The sequence below is a fragment of the Bufo gargarizans genome, chromosome 2 (genome assembly GCF_014858855.1).
Source record: "Bufo gargarizans isolate SCDJY-AF-19 chromosome 2, ASM1485885v1, whole genome shotgun sequence".
Classification (NCBI taxonomy): Eukaryota; Metazoa; Chordata; class Amphibia; order Anura; family Bufonidae; genus Bufo; species Bufo gargarizans.
Window position 1 is genome coordinate 497,832,811 of NC_058081.1, and position 15,761 is coordinate 497,848,571.

A 15,761-nucleotide genomic window follows, 5' to 3' on the forward strand; every position below is an offset into this window, starting at 1 on the left:
TCAAAAGGGTATATTCCAAATAGGCGAGATCTGAAGGGTATCTCTACCCACCAGTCCCCTTACTTGGCTCACTACTGTATTCTCTACAGGCAGACATCTTGTCGACCTGACTATACCCGGAGCAGCCTTTAGTATTCAACACCCAACCTTCTCTCCATTTCCGCTCCTATAAACCCGAGGCGCCTCAAGTCTTTCAGATCTAGTGGAACCCCTTTCCAACAGATCGGTCTGACCCTCACACTTTCTCTCTCTCTCTCTCTTATACCCACTATGGATCGTTTGAGGACACAACCCCCAACGACCAGAGGAAAAGAGGCTGACACGGGATGGAGCTACCTAAGAGACGACATCCGAAACATCATACCAAGAATCAAAAAAGAAGTATCCCTACTACTAACCCAAAATGACTTCAAAACTATCAGAAATCTAGAGACGAACCCATGGAACACACAAGCCACCCAACACTCAACAGAAACGAACAATCACTCCCACAACACCATCCTCAACGACACAAAAAATTACATCCATAACGAAATAGACCATTTTTTTCTAAGGATCTATCTGGCCCTTAACCTCATCCCCAGAGGATTAAGACTATCACTCAAACCCACATTTCCCAATGACCACATTTTTAACACAGACTGGCTACACATTAGTGACAACTGCTCTCAATCGCTCATGAAGATCCTTATAGCCAAACGGAGAAACACAAGTATAAACCTCGCTACCAATCTGAACTATCACCTTAAATGTAACAGAACCAACCCCAACACAAGCCCACCCCTAAACTACCAAAAAGAACCCCTAAGAATATACGAATACAACCTTGTACGGTCCAAATGCACCAAACTTCTCAGAGACTATAGTAACGACCTAATAAGAACCTGGGAAAGGAAACACCACAAAAGAGCTCCTACACACCATATCCCCCCAGAAAGAAAGTCCCCTCACAATTTTTCCCCCCAACAACTAGGCAGAACCTCAAACCCACGAGATCCAACTACAATACAGATACGAAAGAGAAACAAAAAACCTATGCCGAGGCTGTAAGTGGACGGGATAGAAAATACCCAACACAAAATACCAAGTGGGACAAATACAATAGACCGCCTGACCCACCCGAACCATTTCCAACTATCCCAAGCCTCATCAACAGAAGAGCACGACAACAACAACAACAACAACAAAAAAATCTCCCCATACTCAACACCCCAAACAACCTAACCCCACCACACGAATACAACCCAGATATATCAATTTACACCACACCTCAAGCATCCTACAGACAAGGATCCATCATCCAGCCACACTGTATAGAAAAAACCACACAACCCAAATGCACAGCTATACATTGCTCGCCAAATACCGCCCCTCTTAGTCTCCAAAACCAAGAATCAGCAGATATAGACAATGACTCAATACACCCACTATCTCCACTTAACATCACAACACACTCAGTCAGCTCATCCTACCCAAGCCCAGACCAACATTTTTTAGACCTACCCCCCACTCTAACAGAAAGTCCTCTCCTAGAGCAACTATCCACGCTCAACAAGACAGGACCAACAGGGGGGTCTCCTTCCCTAACATTACCACCTCCCCGCCTCAACCTATCAAGCACACAAATTCTAAATACACTGATCTCCACACCAGGCCCAACACAACCTACCCAATCCAAAACACAGGAACCACTAAAAATTACCAACTTCTACAGCCCCATCTCAAACCCCAAAAAAAGACCAAACCCCGCCACAGAGGATGTAGAGGTGGCAGGAAACAACCTGCAAACAAACAAAAAACACAGACCAAAAACCCAATCACGGTAAAATCAGTTTCTGACACACTAAGAGAAAAGGGTATTTTCAACATCTCGGGATATAACTTAAACGAAACAGAAATAGAGCTCCTAAGTAAAGGCCTATCATTTTGCCCCACCAACAAACCAGACCTCTTCGAACTTTTCGTAGATCTTAACCAATTCATTAGAAGACTTACCTTGCAACGCCATTTTAGTATTAAAAATCACATAACTAACACGACCAGAAGTCCAACTAACGATAGTCCAAACGACGCAATCGCCTCCACATCAACAGCACCAAACACAATATATAATGAGACACAAACACTAGAACCGACCATCACTATCAAACCACCACTAAAAAATAAATCCAGCTACTATCCCCTAGAAAGCCGGGGCCCACATCTAGAAAGCTATTATAACATGGTTCTAGATGACCTCAAACATGCATTCTCACTCACCACACACCCCCCAACATAAAGGTAAAGACCCCACAAGATCAGACATCTCGAAACCAATAATAACAAAAAAAGCGGATAACCTCACCAATGACCAGAAAAAAGCCCTAAAGAACCTAAAAGACAACCCTAACATCGTCATAAAAAGTGCAGATAAAGGAGGGGGAATAGTGATCCTCAGCACAGACCAATACGAGAAAGAGGCCCAAAGAATTTTATCAGATACTAACTACTATAAACAGATCACTGACGACCCCACTAAAGAATATAAAACCCAACTTCACGACCTAATAGATTACGGCACATCGCAAGGAATCCTGAACAAAAAAGAACAAAAATATCTCAAAGTGTTCCATCCAGCTACTGCCCGATTTTATTACCTCCCCAAAATCCACAAATCCCTATCAGACCCACCGGGTAGACCAATCATCTCGGGCATAGATTCCCTCACCTCGAACCTGTCAGAATACATCGATGGCATACTTCAGAGATACGTCATCATGCTTCCATCCTACCTTAGAGACTCGGCACACCTCATTCAGAGCCTAGAGGAAGTCAAGTGGCAAGACAACTACATCTGGGCCACACTCGATGTAACATCACTATACAGTAACATCATACATTCACTAGGTCTTAACGCTACAAATAGATATTTAGACAATGATACAATCATGACACCAACCCAAAAAGAATTCATTTCGAAATCCATAGAATTCATACTTAACCATAACTATTTTACATACAAAGACAATTTCTACATCCAAACCAAAGGTACAGCCATGGGTACCAAATTCGCACCCTCATATGCAAATCTATTCATGGGGGCCTTCGAGGACCAACACGGCCTACTCAAACACCCCAACATCAAATTCTACAAGAGGTACATTGATGATATCATTTTCATCTGGCAAGGAAATAATAACGACCTCAAAACATTTGTACAGACCCTCAACCAAAACAATTGGAACATCAAACTCACACTCGAATCAGATCCAACCAACGCAGTTTTCCTAGACCTTCACCTCAATAGCCAAAACAACACTATCCTTACCAGCACACATTTTAAAAATGTAGACGCCAACAGCTTCCTTGATTTCAACAGTTGCCACTACCATAAATGGAAAACCAATATACCCTTCAGCCAGATGAAAAGAATAAGACGCAACTGCACAAACACAGATACCATGAAAACACAAATAGAAACCCTTAGCCAAAGATTCCTGCAAAAAAATTACCCCCCACAACTCATAAAAAATTCGAAAAAGAAAATCTTCCAAATAGATCAGAAAGAAAGCCTTCAGCCAAGAAAAAAAGCAAATAAAGAAACCCCCTTCATACCAGGACTAATCACAAGGTATAACAAAAACCATCAGACAATCAGACAGATCTTAACAAAACATTGGTCAGTACTACTTAAAGACCCCATTTTAGGTAAAGAAATCCCTAAAACACCAAAACTCACCTTTCGAAGAGCAAAAACCCTTAAAAACATCCTAGCCCCATCATGCCCAAACAAACACAACCAAAAAACGACGAAACAAACAAAAATCTACAAACAAACATCAGAATTCAAGGGTTCCTCAAAATGCGGCGTAAAAAAATGCAAATGCTGCAAAATGATCAAAACAGCAAACAGGGAAATAGACATCCCACACCCCATAAACAAGATCGTATTCCTACAACAAATGACCTGTGCCAGTAGAAATGTCATCTACCTACTCCAATGCCCCTGCAACATCTATTACGTTGGCCGCACGACACAAACCCTGAGAGAACGAATGAATGAACACAGATCAAACATAAAGAGGAAAATCACGACACACAGCGTTTCACGCCACTTTACACTAGTACACGAAGGCAACCCCCTCGATCTAAAAGTTATCCCCCTAGAACAAACCACTTCCTATCAACAACTCTGTAGAAAAGAAATGTTCTGGATTTTTAAACTCAATACCCTTACCCCATTTGGACTCAACGAAGCACTTGAACACGCCAACTATTAAATCAGCAAGTACCACTATTAAATCATCAAGTACCACTAATCATCAACTACCGCACCCAATACAACCACCCGTCACTACTCAATTAACATGCACATTCAACCTTTTAAACCACTAGAAAGACCAAAACCAAAACATCCAAGCACTTTCCCTAAGAAAAAACCTGAAAAAGAATATATAAACACAAAACACATAAGAAGTTTTTTAAAAAAAACGGTTTTAACCAAGAACGATGAAAGCAAACTATACATGGAGAGGATGCGTGCGTGTCCATGCGCGCGTGTGTGTATATATATATATGTGTATGTGTATATATGTGCACGTGTGTATATGTATATGCACACACAAGAATCAAGGAAACAACGACACAAACAGAACATACTAATTCCACATTTATTTATTGTATTTATTGTATTACCACATTTTAATACATATGTCTTTGACCGCCTAACCCGAACCCACCCCCCCCCCCCCCTTGCCCCAAGAGATATAATCCCACCATCAGTACCATCTTCAAGTGATACAACACCCTTTCCTCATCTTATATATTTTTTCCTCATCTTACATATTTTTAATGGTTTATTTTCTATTATGCATTATTATTTTCATATAATATATGTTATGTATTTTACATATTTTTTACTATTTATTTGAGATAATAACATCTAATCCCACTTACCCCCATCTGAATAGAACCTGCCCTACATATCTATAAATTATTATACACCCTAATAAATATTAACCCCCCCCCTTCCCCTCTTCAGTACCACTGACACTCACCATACAATGCTTCCACCCTAAACCCCATAAAAAGAGCCAGAACTAAGGAAGACAGATTTTATAGGACTTTTACACTTGGCACACCACTCTTTGCCATTAGAAAAGACCTCTCTTCTCCTTTTTTAATTCAACCCCCACACGAATTTTAACCCAAAAGTCCAACCGATTCACCCCAGGTATAAGCCCACCCCACCAAATACACTAAATCATCACCGGTATCCTCTTAAAAACTAACGCTCCCATGTAGCCTTAACAGCAAAAGACTTGAGACCAGAAGGATCGCAAATACCGGAAGCAGAACATGCGTTCCAGCTTGGAACGCAAGGCCGAACTTCCGGACATGCGCAGCGCACGAAATAGAGGAAGAAGAAAACCACTGACTAGACCGGACGTTACGATGCGCTCCAGCGTGGAACGCACCTACTTCCGGTCATGCGCAAAAGCGCAGCCGGTTACCCTTACTTTCGGCCGATCGCACGGATAGGCTGAAAAATGCCTTCTCCCACACATGGGCGGTCCCCCAAAGATATTTTGGCGCCACTTTTCGTCTTTTGGCGCCCTTTTGCCAATTAGGGGCCATTTTAACAAACAATTAAACAAGACATTGAGGGTATATATACCCAGGAATATAGACATGGACAATATTGCTCCTGATGAAGGGACGTGCCTGTCCCGAAACGCGTTGAGCCGGATTTACTTACATATGCAAATAAAGACCTTTGAAGAGAAGCACCCGTGTGATTTGCTGCCTTCATCCGTTAATACTCTAGAAGCGATCCAGGCTGGGGGGGTACTTGGTTTACAGGTGTTTTATGCTTATCCTGGTAAACCGCCCCCCTCGTGAAGTGAGTAACTGAACCCACGTTACTACATTATTTTTAAAAATATTTTGAAAAATATTATTTTTTATTTTATTTAATTTTATTTTTATATTATATATATGTTATTTTAAATATATGTATAATGGTACCCTTGGACACAGATTTTTAACCCATTGATTTACGTACTGTACCATACCATACAGCGCACGATGCTGCAGAGCACAGTCTCTTAGGCACCTGAGACAGTTTGCAGTAATCCTACCCATGTGAAAATGTTTTAGACTTTTATATAGATACAATCTTTTGACCTTTTTTGCAGATTTTTATACGCGTTTATATATGCATAAACATATATGTGCTTTTATCTCACAGCTCGAGACATATATACACACCCCTACATCCAAAAAAACTTGCTCCTCATACCAACACAAAGCCCAAATACCAATCAGTAACAATCAACCACTATTGGCGCTCAAAAGGGTATATTCCAAATAGGCGAAATCTGAAGGGTATCTCTACCCACCAGTCCCCTTACTTGGCTCACTACTGTATTCTCTACAGGCAGACATCTTGTCGACCTGACTATACCCGGAGCAGCCTTTAGTATTCAACACCCAACCTTCTCTCCATTTCCGCTCCTATAAACCCGAGGCGCCTCAAGTCTTTCAGATCTAGTGGAACCCCTTTCCAACAGATCGGTCTGACCCTCACACTCTCTCTCTCTCTCTCTCTCTCTTATATATGTAAAATGACATCCCAAAACACATTCCCCAACTTCTCCTGAGTACGGCGATACCAGATGTGTCACACTTTTTTGCTGCCAAGGTGGGCAAAGGGGCACATATTCCAAAGTGCACCTTTCGGATTTTGCAGGGCATTTTTTACACATTTTGATTGCAAAGTTCTTCTCACACATTTGGGCCCCTAAATTGCCAGGGCAGTATAACTACGCCACAAGTGACCCCATTTTGGAAAGAAGACACCCCAAGGTATTCCGTGAGGGGCATGGCGAGTTCCTAGAATTTTTTATTTTTTGTCGCAAGTTAGTGGAATATGAGACTTTGTAAGGAAAAAAGAAAAAAAAAGAAAAATCATCATTTTCCGCTAACTTGTGACAAAAAATAAAAAATTCTAGGAACTCGCCGTGCCCCTCACGGAATACCTTGGGGTGTCTTCTTTCCAAAATGGGGTCACTTGTGGGGCAGTTATACTGCCCTGGCAATTTAGGGGCCCAAATGTGTAAGAAGTACCTTGCAATCAAAATGTGTAAAAAATGGCCTGCGAAATCCGAAAGGTGCCCCTTTGCCCACCTTGGCTGCAAAAAAGTGTGACACATCTGGTATCGCCGTACTCAGGAGAAGTTGGGCAATGTGTTTTGGGGGGTCATTTTACATATACCCATGCTGGGTGAGAGAAATATCTTGGCAAAAGACAACTTTTCCCATTTTTTTATACAAAGTTGGCATTTGACCAAGATATTTTTCTCACCCAGCATGGGTATATGTAAAATGACACCCCAAAACACATTCCCCAACTTCTCCTGAGTACGGCGATACCACATGTGTGACACTTTTTTGCAGCCTAGATGCGCAAAGGGGCCCAAATTCCTTTTAGGAGGGCATTTTTAGACATTTGGATCCCAGACTTCTTCTCACACTTTCGGGCCCCTAAAAAGCCAGGGCAGTATAAATACCCCACATGTGACCCCACTTTGGAAAGAAGACACCCCAAGGTATTCAATGAGGGGCCTGGCAAGTTCATAGAATTTTTTTTTTTTTTGCATAAGTTAGCGGATATTGATTTTTTTTTGTTTTTTTCTCACAAAGTCTCACTTTCCGCTAACTTAGGACAAAAATTTCAATCTTTCATGGACTCAATATGCCCCTCACGGAATACCTTGGGGTGTCTTCTTTCCGAAATGGGGTCACATGTGGGGTATTTATACTGCCCTGGCTTTTTAGGGGCCCTAAAGCGTGAGAAGAAGTCTGGAATATAAATGTCTAAAAATGTTTACGCATTTGGATTCCGTGAGGGGTATGGTGCGTCCATGTGAGATTAAATTTTTTGACACAAGTTAGTGGAATATGAGACTTAGTAAGAAAAAACAAAAAATTTCCGCTAACTTGTGCCAAAAAAAATGTCTAAATGGAGCCTTACCAGGGGAGGGGTGATCAATGACAGGGGGGTGATCAATGACAGGGGGGTGATCACCCATATAGACTCCCTGATCACCCCCCTGTCATTGATCACCCCCCCTGTAAGGCTCCATTCAGACATCCGCATGATTTTTTACGGATCCATGGATACATGTATCGGATCCACAGAACGCATGCGGACGTCTGAATGGAGCCTTACAGGGGGGTTATCAATGACAGGGGGTGATCAGGGTAATCAGGGTGATCACCCCCCTGTCACTGATCACCCCCCCTGTAAGGCTCCATTCAGACATCCGCATGATTTTTTACGGATCCATGGATCGGATCCACAGAACGCATGCGGACGTCTGAATGGAGCCTTACAGGGGGGTTATCAATGACAGGGGGTGATCAGGGTAATCAGGGTGATCACCCCCCTGTCACTGATCACCCCCCCTGTAAGGCTTCATTCAGACATCCGCATGATTTTTTACGGATCCATGGATACATGGATCGGATCCACAGAACGCATGCGGACGTCTGAATGGAGCCTTACAGGGGGGTTATCAATGACAGGGGGTGATCAGGGTAATCAGGGTGATCACCCCCCTGTCACTGATCACCCCCCCTGTAAGGCTCCATTCAGACATCCGCATGATTTTTTACGGATCCATGGATACATGGATCGGATCCACAGAACGCATGCGGACGTCTGAATGGAGCCTTACAGGGGGGTTATCAATGACAGGGGGTGATCAGGGTAATCAGGGTGATCACCCCCCTGTCACTGATCACCCCCCCTGTAAGGCTCCATTCAGACATCCGCATGATTTTTTACGGATCCATGGATACATGTATCGGATCCACAGAACGCATGCGGACGTCTGAATGGAGCCTTACAGGGGGGGTTATCAATGACAGGGGGGTGATCAGGGAGTGTATATGGGTGATCACCCGCCTGTCATTGATCACCCCCTGTAAGGCTCCATTCAGACGTCCGCATGCGTTTTGCGGATCCGATCCATGTATCCGTAAAAATCATGCGGACGTCTGAATGGAGCCTTACAGGGGGGTGATCAATGACAGGGGGGTGATCAATGACAGGGGGTGATCAGGGAGTGTATATGGGTGATCACCCGCCTGTCATTGATCACCCCCCTGTAAGGCTCCATTCAGACGTCCGTATGCTTTTTGCGGATCCGATCCATGTATCCGTGGATCCGTAAAAATCATACGGACGTCTGAACGGAGCCTGACAGGGGGGTGATCAATGACAGGGCGGTGATCAATGACAGGGGGGTGATCAGGGAGTTTATATGGGGTGATCATGGGTGATCAGGGGTTTATAAGGGGTTAATAAGTGACCGGGGGGGGGGGGGGGGGGTGTAGTGTAGTGTGGTGTTTGGTGTGACTGTACTGACCTACCTGAGTCCTCTGGTGGTCGATCCTAACAAAAGGGACCACCAGAGGACCAGGTAGGAGGTATATTAGACGCTGTTATGAAAACAGCGTCTAATATACCTGTTAGGGGTTAAAAAATTCGGATCTCCAGCCTGCCAGCGAGCGATCGCCGCTGGCAGGCTGGAGATCCACTCGCTTACCTTCCGTTCCTGTGAGCGCGCGCGCGCCTGTGTGCGCGCGTTCACAGGAAGTCTCGCGAGATGACGCATATATGCGTGACTGTGCGCCAGCCTGCCACCTCCGGAACGCACATGTGCGTTAGGCGGTCCGGAGGTGGTTAAATGAAGCGACTTTTCCCCAAAACCTTCCATTATGTCTTATAACAATCATCCACTAGTGTGCTAACTTCTAGTGTTACACTTGTTTTCCTCAGTATCTATTCACCGCACCCCTGAGGCTTCATCATTGTTTCTAGAGGGGTGTGCACAGAATGTTAGGATCCTGAAAATTACATATGGAGGGATCCTCATGGGATTATGATTATCCCATAGGTAGTTTAGAGCGCGTTTTGGCGGGAATTTTTCCAGCCGAAAACAGTGGTCAAGTTGGCTAAAAATAGCGTGGTTGCTGGGTTGAGGCAGGTAACAGAGGATTGGTTAATGGGAAATCCTATAGTGAGATGGTTGCTGGAGCTAGTTTAGGGGGCCCATCAACAGTTAGGGCATTGGAGGATAGGTGTGGGGTGCTATTTAGAAAAGGGTATATAATTGTGGTGGCTGCCAGCGTTAGGCTGTGAGCCAAGCCGCATATTAGGATCTGCTGCCCCGCCCGCCCTCCCTTTAATTTTTGTTTGTCACGGTCACTTTATTAGAAGGAGGGGTAACGTCGCTCGCCAAGAAGTGGCGAGCGGACGAGATGATTCAGGTATTTAGGCCGAGCTTATGGCCGGTCTAATTCAGTGATAAATTTAAATTATATGGTTTATCAGATCTTGGAGATAGTCTTTAATAAAGTTGGCCGTGGCCTAATTTATCCATGATTATTACGTGTCCATGTGTTTTTTCTATTTTTATTTACGGTTTAGTTAGTTTAGGTTGATCTAATGGGTTTAATATGATCTATAATCCAATGCATACATTAAAATCCTTACCTACTCCAGCATTGGCTAAATAACTGGCAAATTATCAAATATTCTGGATTATCGGACAGTCATTGAAAAGCATACAAATGGAGAGCCCATAATAAAAACATATAAGATTAGTCTTCCTTCTTCTATGTGTTGGACCAGTGACTTTCTGGACTGCTGGGTTTTAGATTAATGGAAGAGTTCTGAGCCGCAGATTAGCATGCATTTACGGCCGCTTCTAAAATGATATACACAGTATATATAAGAGAGAGACTACGAGGACAATGACATCTATATATGAACCACTTCCTCGTACAGCTCATATACAGTATCTGCATAGAGATTGTTCTTCCATTCAATACCTCCAGATGGGTCATTTGGAGTAATTCCAGCTTCTAGGTTGCTAGACGCCCTCATCTCTCCTGCTGACTGTTTCTATTTCATTCACATCATCATTTTGACAGAATTTTCCCTTCAAAGGGATTGTTCCATGAAACATATTCTAAGTTTTTTAAGCCAGCACCTGAATCTGAATACTTTTCTAATTCCATGTAACTAAAAATATAGTATAGCCAGTGAGCTATTCAATGAACAGTATATGTGTAGCGCCACCTGCTGTTGGTCCTTTTTCTTAGTTCTTCCCCACCTCACTGGTCAAACATGCTCAGTTTAAAGAGGACCTTTCACTAGAATAAAACATCTAAACTGACTATACAGACATGTAGAGCGGCGCCCAGGGATCCCCCTGCACTTACTGTTATACCTGGGCGCCGCTCCGTTCTCCCGGTATAGCCTCTGGTATCTTCATAGTTAAGCTCCACCCAGGGGAACCCGCCGGCGCCTCATTCTCCCATGCTGTAGCGCTGGCCAATCGCAGCGCTCAGCTCATAGCCTGAGAGAAAAAAAAAGCCTCTCAGGCTATGAGCTGAGCGCTGCGATTGGCCAGAGCTACAGCATGGGAGAATGAGATGCCGGCAGGTTCCCCTGGGTGGAGCCTAACTATGAAGATACCGGAGGCTATACTGGGAGAACGGAGCGGCGCCCAGGTATAACAGTAAGTGCAGGGGGATCCCTGGGCGCCGCTCTACATGTCTGTATAGTTAGTTTAGATGTTTTATTCTAGTGAAAGGTCCTCTTTAAATCGTCAACTGCAACCAGCCTGTTAAAAGCTTTACCAGTTACCGGGGAAAAGATGCAGCGGAAAGGACACACCCCAGAGCTGTCAGCTTGATATAAATCTAGCAGAGCAATGAATGGGGAGATCTCTGGATCCATGTGAGGTACAGGGCTGGTTCTGGCTTTGTTAGAAAGAGATTGTCATGTACAGATGTAACAGAGTCAACAGGGACAGTCATGATGTGTTACCTAGATGTGAAAACGCACCAAGTGTGACTGTTAACTCTGCTACCTCTGTACTATATGATGCCTGATTTTCATTTTTTGCAGCAGAACCTGCAAGGCAATAATGAGACAAGACAACCATCACACTAGACTGTCACTTACACGGAATCCTTTCTCCTTATCAGCTTTTATATCCGCCTCAAAGTGCTTCACTGTGTTAGTGAAGCCCCTGAAGGTCAGGTACTCCCTCACCAGGTCATCGGTGCGCTCCACCGCCGACGTCATGCCCAATGTTTCACTAAAGAAAGAACAAAAATCATTACAAGATAATAAAGACATTTTGCAGATAAGCGGTAGAGAGGTGGGTAGCCATGCTGGACCCAGTCCATTTATTTTAATGAAGAGACAAGGTATAAGCCAGGGATCAGAAAACTTTGGCACTCCAGCTGTTGTGAAACTACAAGTCCCAGGATGCTCCATTCATTTATATGAGAGTTCTTAGAAGAGCAGAGCAAGTATGCATGCTGGGAGTTGTAGTTTCACAACAGCTGGAGTGCCGGAGGTTGCCTACCCCTGGTATAAGCAGTCAGTTCTCTAGAGAGGGCCAGGACCAGCACCCATTCATTCTCAAGATCAGAGGCATGCAGAGGCAGGAGCTGCAGCGGGGGTCATGGTGACTGGGGAGATCCATACACTGGCATTATAAATGGTACATGGAAAGTGATGCCCTGTTCCTGATTTTGCACTCGGGCCCAGGAACCAGGGGTGCACCTAGCCTTTCTGCTGCCTGAGGTGAAAACTGAAACAGCGTCGCAACCCCTCAATGCCAATTTCTTAACCTAACCCATTTGCCACAATGAAAGCGCTCATTGCCCATGGCCCTTCCGCTGCCCCCCTCTACCTTGTGCTGCCTTAGGCGATCACCTGGCCTCATTGGCTGTGCACCCCTGGCAGGGACCTGAACAAAGCATAATCAAGATCACGAGCGCAGCTGGTAAAGGGACATACATGGAAAGAGATTTGTGGAAATCCCTTACATTCTACTATATATGTTCTGTTTCAGGTTACAAAATACTTTATCCGTTTTATTGAACTCCATACTATTACACCAGTTATATAGCATTCTTTTACAATAAATATGCTGTATCTCAGGTTACATTATAATATATATATATTGCAATAGTTTACATTATAAACTATATATTTCAGCATGCTACATGAGGCTGCATGTTTGTGCTCAACCACCACTAATGCCCACTTTCACCTCAAACACATCTACCCCCCTAGAAACCTCCCTGTGCACCTCGACCCTAAACACGGCCCCCCAGATCTGTACCGGCCCAGTGAATCTGATCCCCACTTCCCTTTCTTTTACCTGTGGGCTCCCGCTCTACTGCTGTCACAATGCAGACGGCCGGTCACATGACAGGGGCAGGAAACGCCGGTCACAAGGGGATCTGAAAGTCCCCTATAGAAGAAGGCAGAGCCGCAGCACCGCTCACCAGACCCTGCACGAGATAGAGCCTTTCCACATACGCCATGCTGGGATGAAAGCGAGGCTGCATCCGCCCCTACTGACTTTCTGTTTACTTCTATAGAGCGAGACGTTATCTGTGGCTGTAATCCGCCTCCTGTCGTTATGACACATTTAGAAAGGGTAAAGGCAAAATACTATACCTCCTGACGTCACAATATCACGTGACATCCCTAGGTTACATGGGTCAGCAGCCTGCGCGCTCTCCTATCACAGACACTAGCTGACTTTTTGCAGAGTAGGAAAGTCAGGGATGGCTGCTCAGCAGCATCTGTTGCACTGAGAGGGGAGAGAGTCTGACAGTGCTGGAGAGGTGGATGTGACTACTGGGGAGGGGCTGAGAATTGTATGTGTGACATTGTATGCTGGGGGGAGGGGGTTGCTGTTTGAGATAATATACGCAGGGGCGTACCTCAAGGCTCTTTGGCCCTGGTGCAGGAGTTCAGTGTCGGGCCCCTGTAACGTGATACTTCGTGAGATTTCCCTACCATCGTAACTTCCGGTCGTACGTAATTTTTCCCTTCCCTAACCGCTGGTGAGGCTCCCGGCGCATGCGCAGTGTCGGCCGGTGTCCAGCTGAGAACATCCATCCGATCACCGCGCATGCGCACTCTGCTGTGAAATTTCCCTAACCCTGCGCGGCGCTGCACACCTCCTCACGTCATGTCCGGTGCGACCGGAAGTGACGAGGGTAGGGAAATCTCATGAAGTAGGGAAGTATAACGTTACACTCCCCTTCCCTCAGTGCTTTGTGGCCAGGGAAGCATATAGCCTTCTTGCTGCCTGAGGCAAAAATTAAAACAGCACCCCCATGCCAAAATCTTTACCCGTTCCTTCCAGCCAGAGGTGTAACTTGACCAGCATGCACCTTCTATAATACCGGAGTCTTCTTATGTGGCTCAAGAGTCTTTGGGCCCCCTCAGGCTCCTGGCCCGGTATCGAGTGCTACCTCTGCACCCCCTATAGCTACACCTTTGCTTGGGGGGAAGGAGCTCCGTACAGTATTGGAATGTATTGGCTCCGATGAGCCAAAGTTATTGCTTCGCAAAGTGTCACAAGACTTCGGGTAATAACTTCATAAATTAATTTGTACTGTAAAAAACCATTTCCCGAACTCGGGTTTGTTTCCAAATGGTACCTTGGAACTGAACCCGAGTTCGGGAAATGTTTTTTTACAGTAGAAATTAATTTATGAAGTTATTACGCAAAGTCAGCGATAACTTCGGCTCATCGGAGCCAATACATTCTAATTCTGTATGGAGCTCCTGTTTTATGCGAATCGATTTCAGATGTTTTATCCAAAGTCGATTCGCTCATCCCTAATATCGACGCATGTGAAACCACCTGTACTATTAAAATATAAAAACCATACACGGGGAATGGTGTAATGGGGAAAAAACTATTTTTTTTTATAAAAAGCAATCAAAAAATAATATGGTATCAGTAAAAACAGTTCTGTACATATAAAATTTTTTATAGGGGGTCAGAATATGGCGATGTAAAAAAATAAATAAAAATTTCATGTACATGTACGGCGCAACTGGACGTGTCTTAACCCCTTAAGGACCCTGGGATTTTCCATTTTTGCGGTTTAATTTTTCACTCCTCACCTTCCCGTAGTCCTAACTTTTTATTTTTCCATTCACATAGCCTTATGAGGGCTTATTTTTTGCAGGAGTTGTAGTTTATAATGGCGGCATTTATGGTTGCATACCATGTAGTGGGAAGCACAAAAAATATTCCAAATGGGGTAGAATTGGAAAAAATGCAATTCTGACAAAGGTTTTTATAAAGATTTTTACACCGTACACCATGCGGTAAAATTGACCTGTTATCTTCATTCTCCAGGTCAGGACGATTACAACAATACCACACTTGTATAATTTGTCTTGCGTTTTAATACTGAAAAAAATGAAAACCTTTGAGGGATTTTTTTTTACTTTTATAACCATATTCTGACCCCTATAACTTTTTTGTAGTTATGTGTACGGGGCTGTGTGAGGGCTCATTTATTGCAGGACGATCTGTTCTTTTCAGTGATACCAATTTGAAGTGTGTGCGACTTTTTGATCACTTCTTATAAAAAAATTATTATTTTTTTTACTGTTACGCCATTTGCCGTATGCCATTAATATTGTTATATTTTAATAGTATGAGTATTTTCGCACGCGACAATGCCCATGATGTTTATTTTTTTATTGTTAAAGTATTTTTATTTTAAGGATTTGAACTTTTATTTTATTTTTTTACTTTTTTATATTTGCAAAAACTTTTTTTTACTTTTTTAAGTCACCTTGGGTGACAATAACTGGCAATCATTAGATTGCTTATTCTGTTCATTGATGTTTATATAGACACCATTGAACA

At 43.8% G+C, this 15,761-nt stretch overlaps 1 protein-coding gene across 1 annotated transcript in view; it reads right to left on the reverse strand.

Moving 5' to 3' along the window:
* WDR91 (WD repeat domain 91) overlaps nt 1-13,493 on the reverse strand; it is a 52,494-nt gene extending 39,001 nt beyond the window's left edge. Inside the window, exons 1-2 of the mRNA XM_044281217.1 lie at nt 13,236-13,493; nt 12,023-12,158 (exon numbers count right to left, since the gene is read on the reverse strand). Coding sequence (XP_044137152.1) covers nt 12,023-12,145 — 123 coding nt within the window. The 5' untranslated portion in view covers nt 12,146-12,158; nt 13,236-13,493. The remainder of the gene's footprint in view (nt 1-12,022; nt 12,159-13,235) is intronic.
* Nucleotides 13,494-15,761: the final 2,268 nt, after the last annotated feature.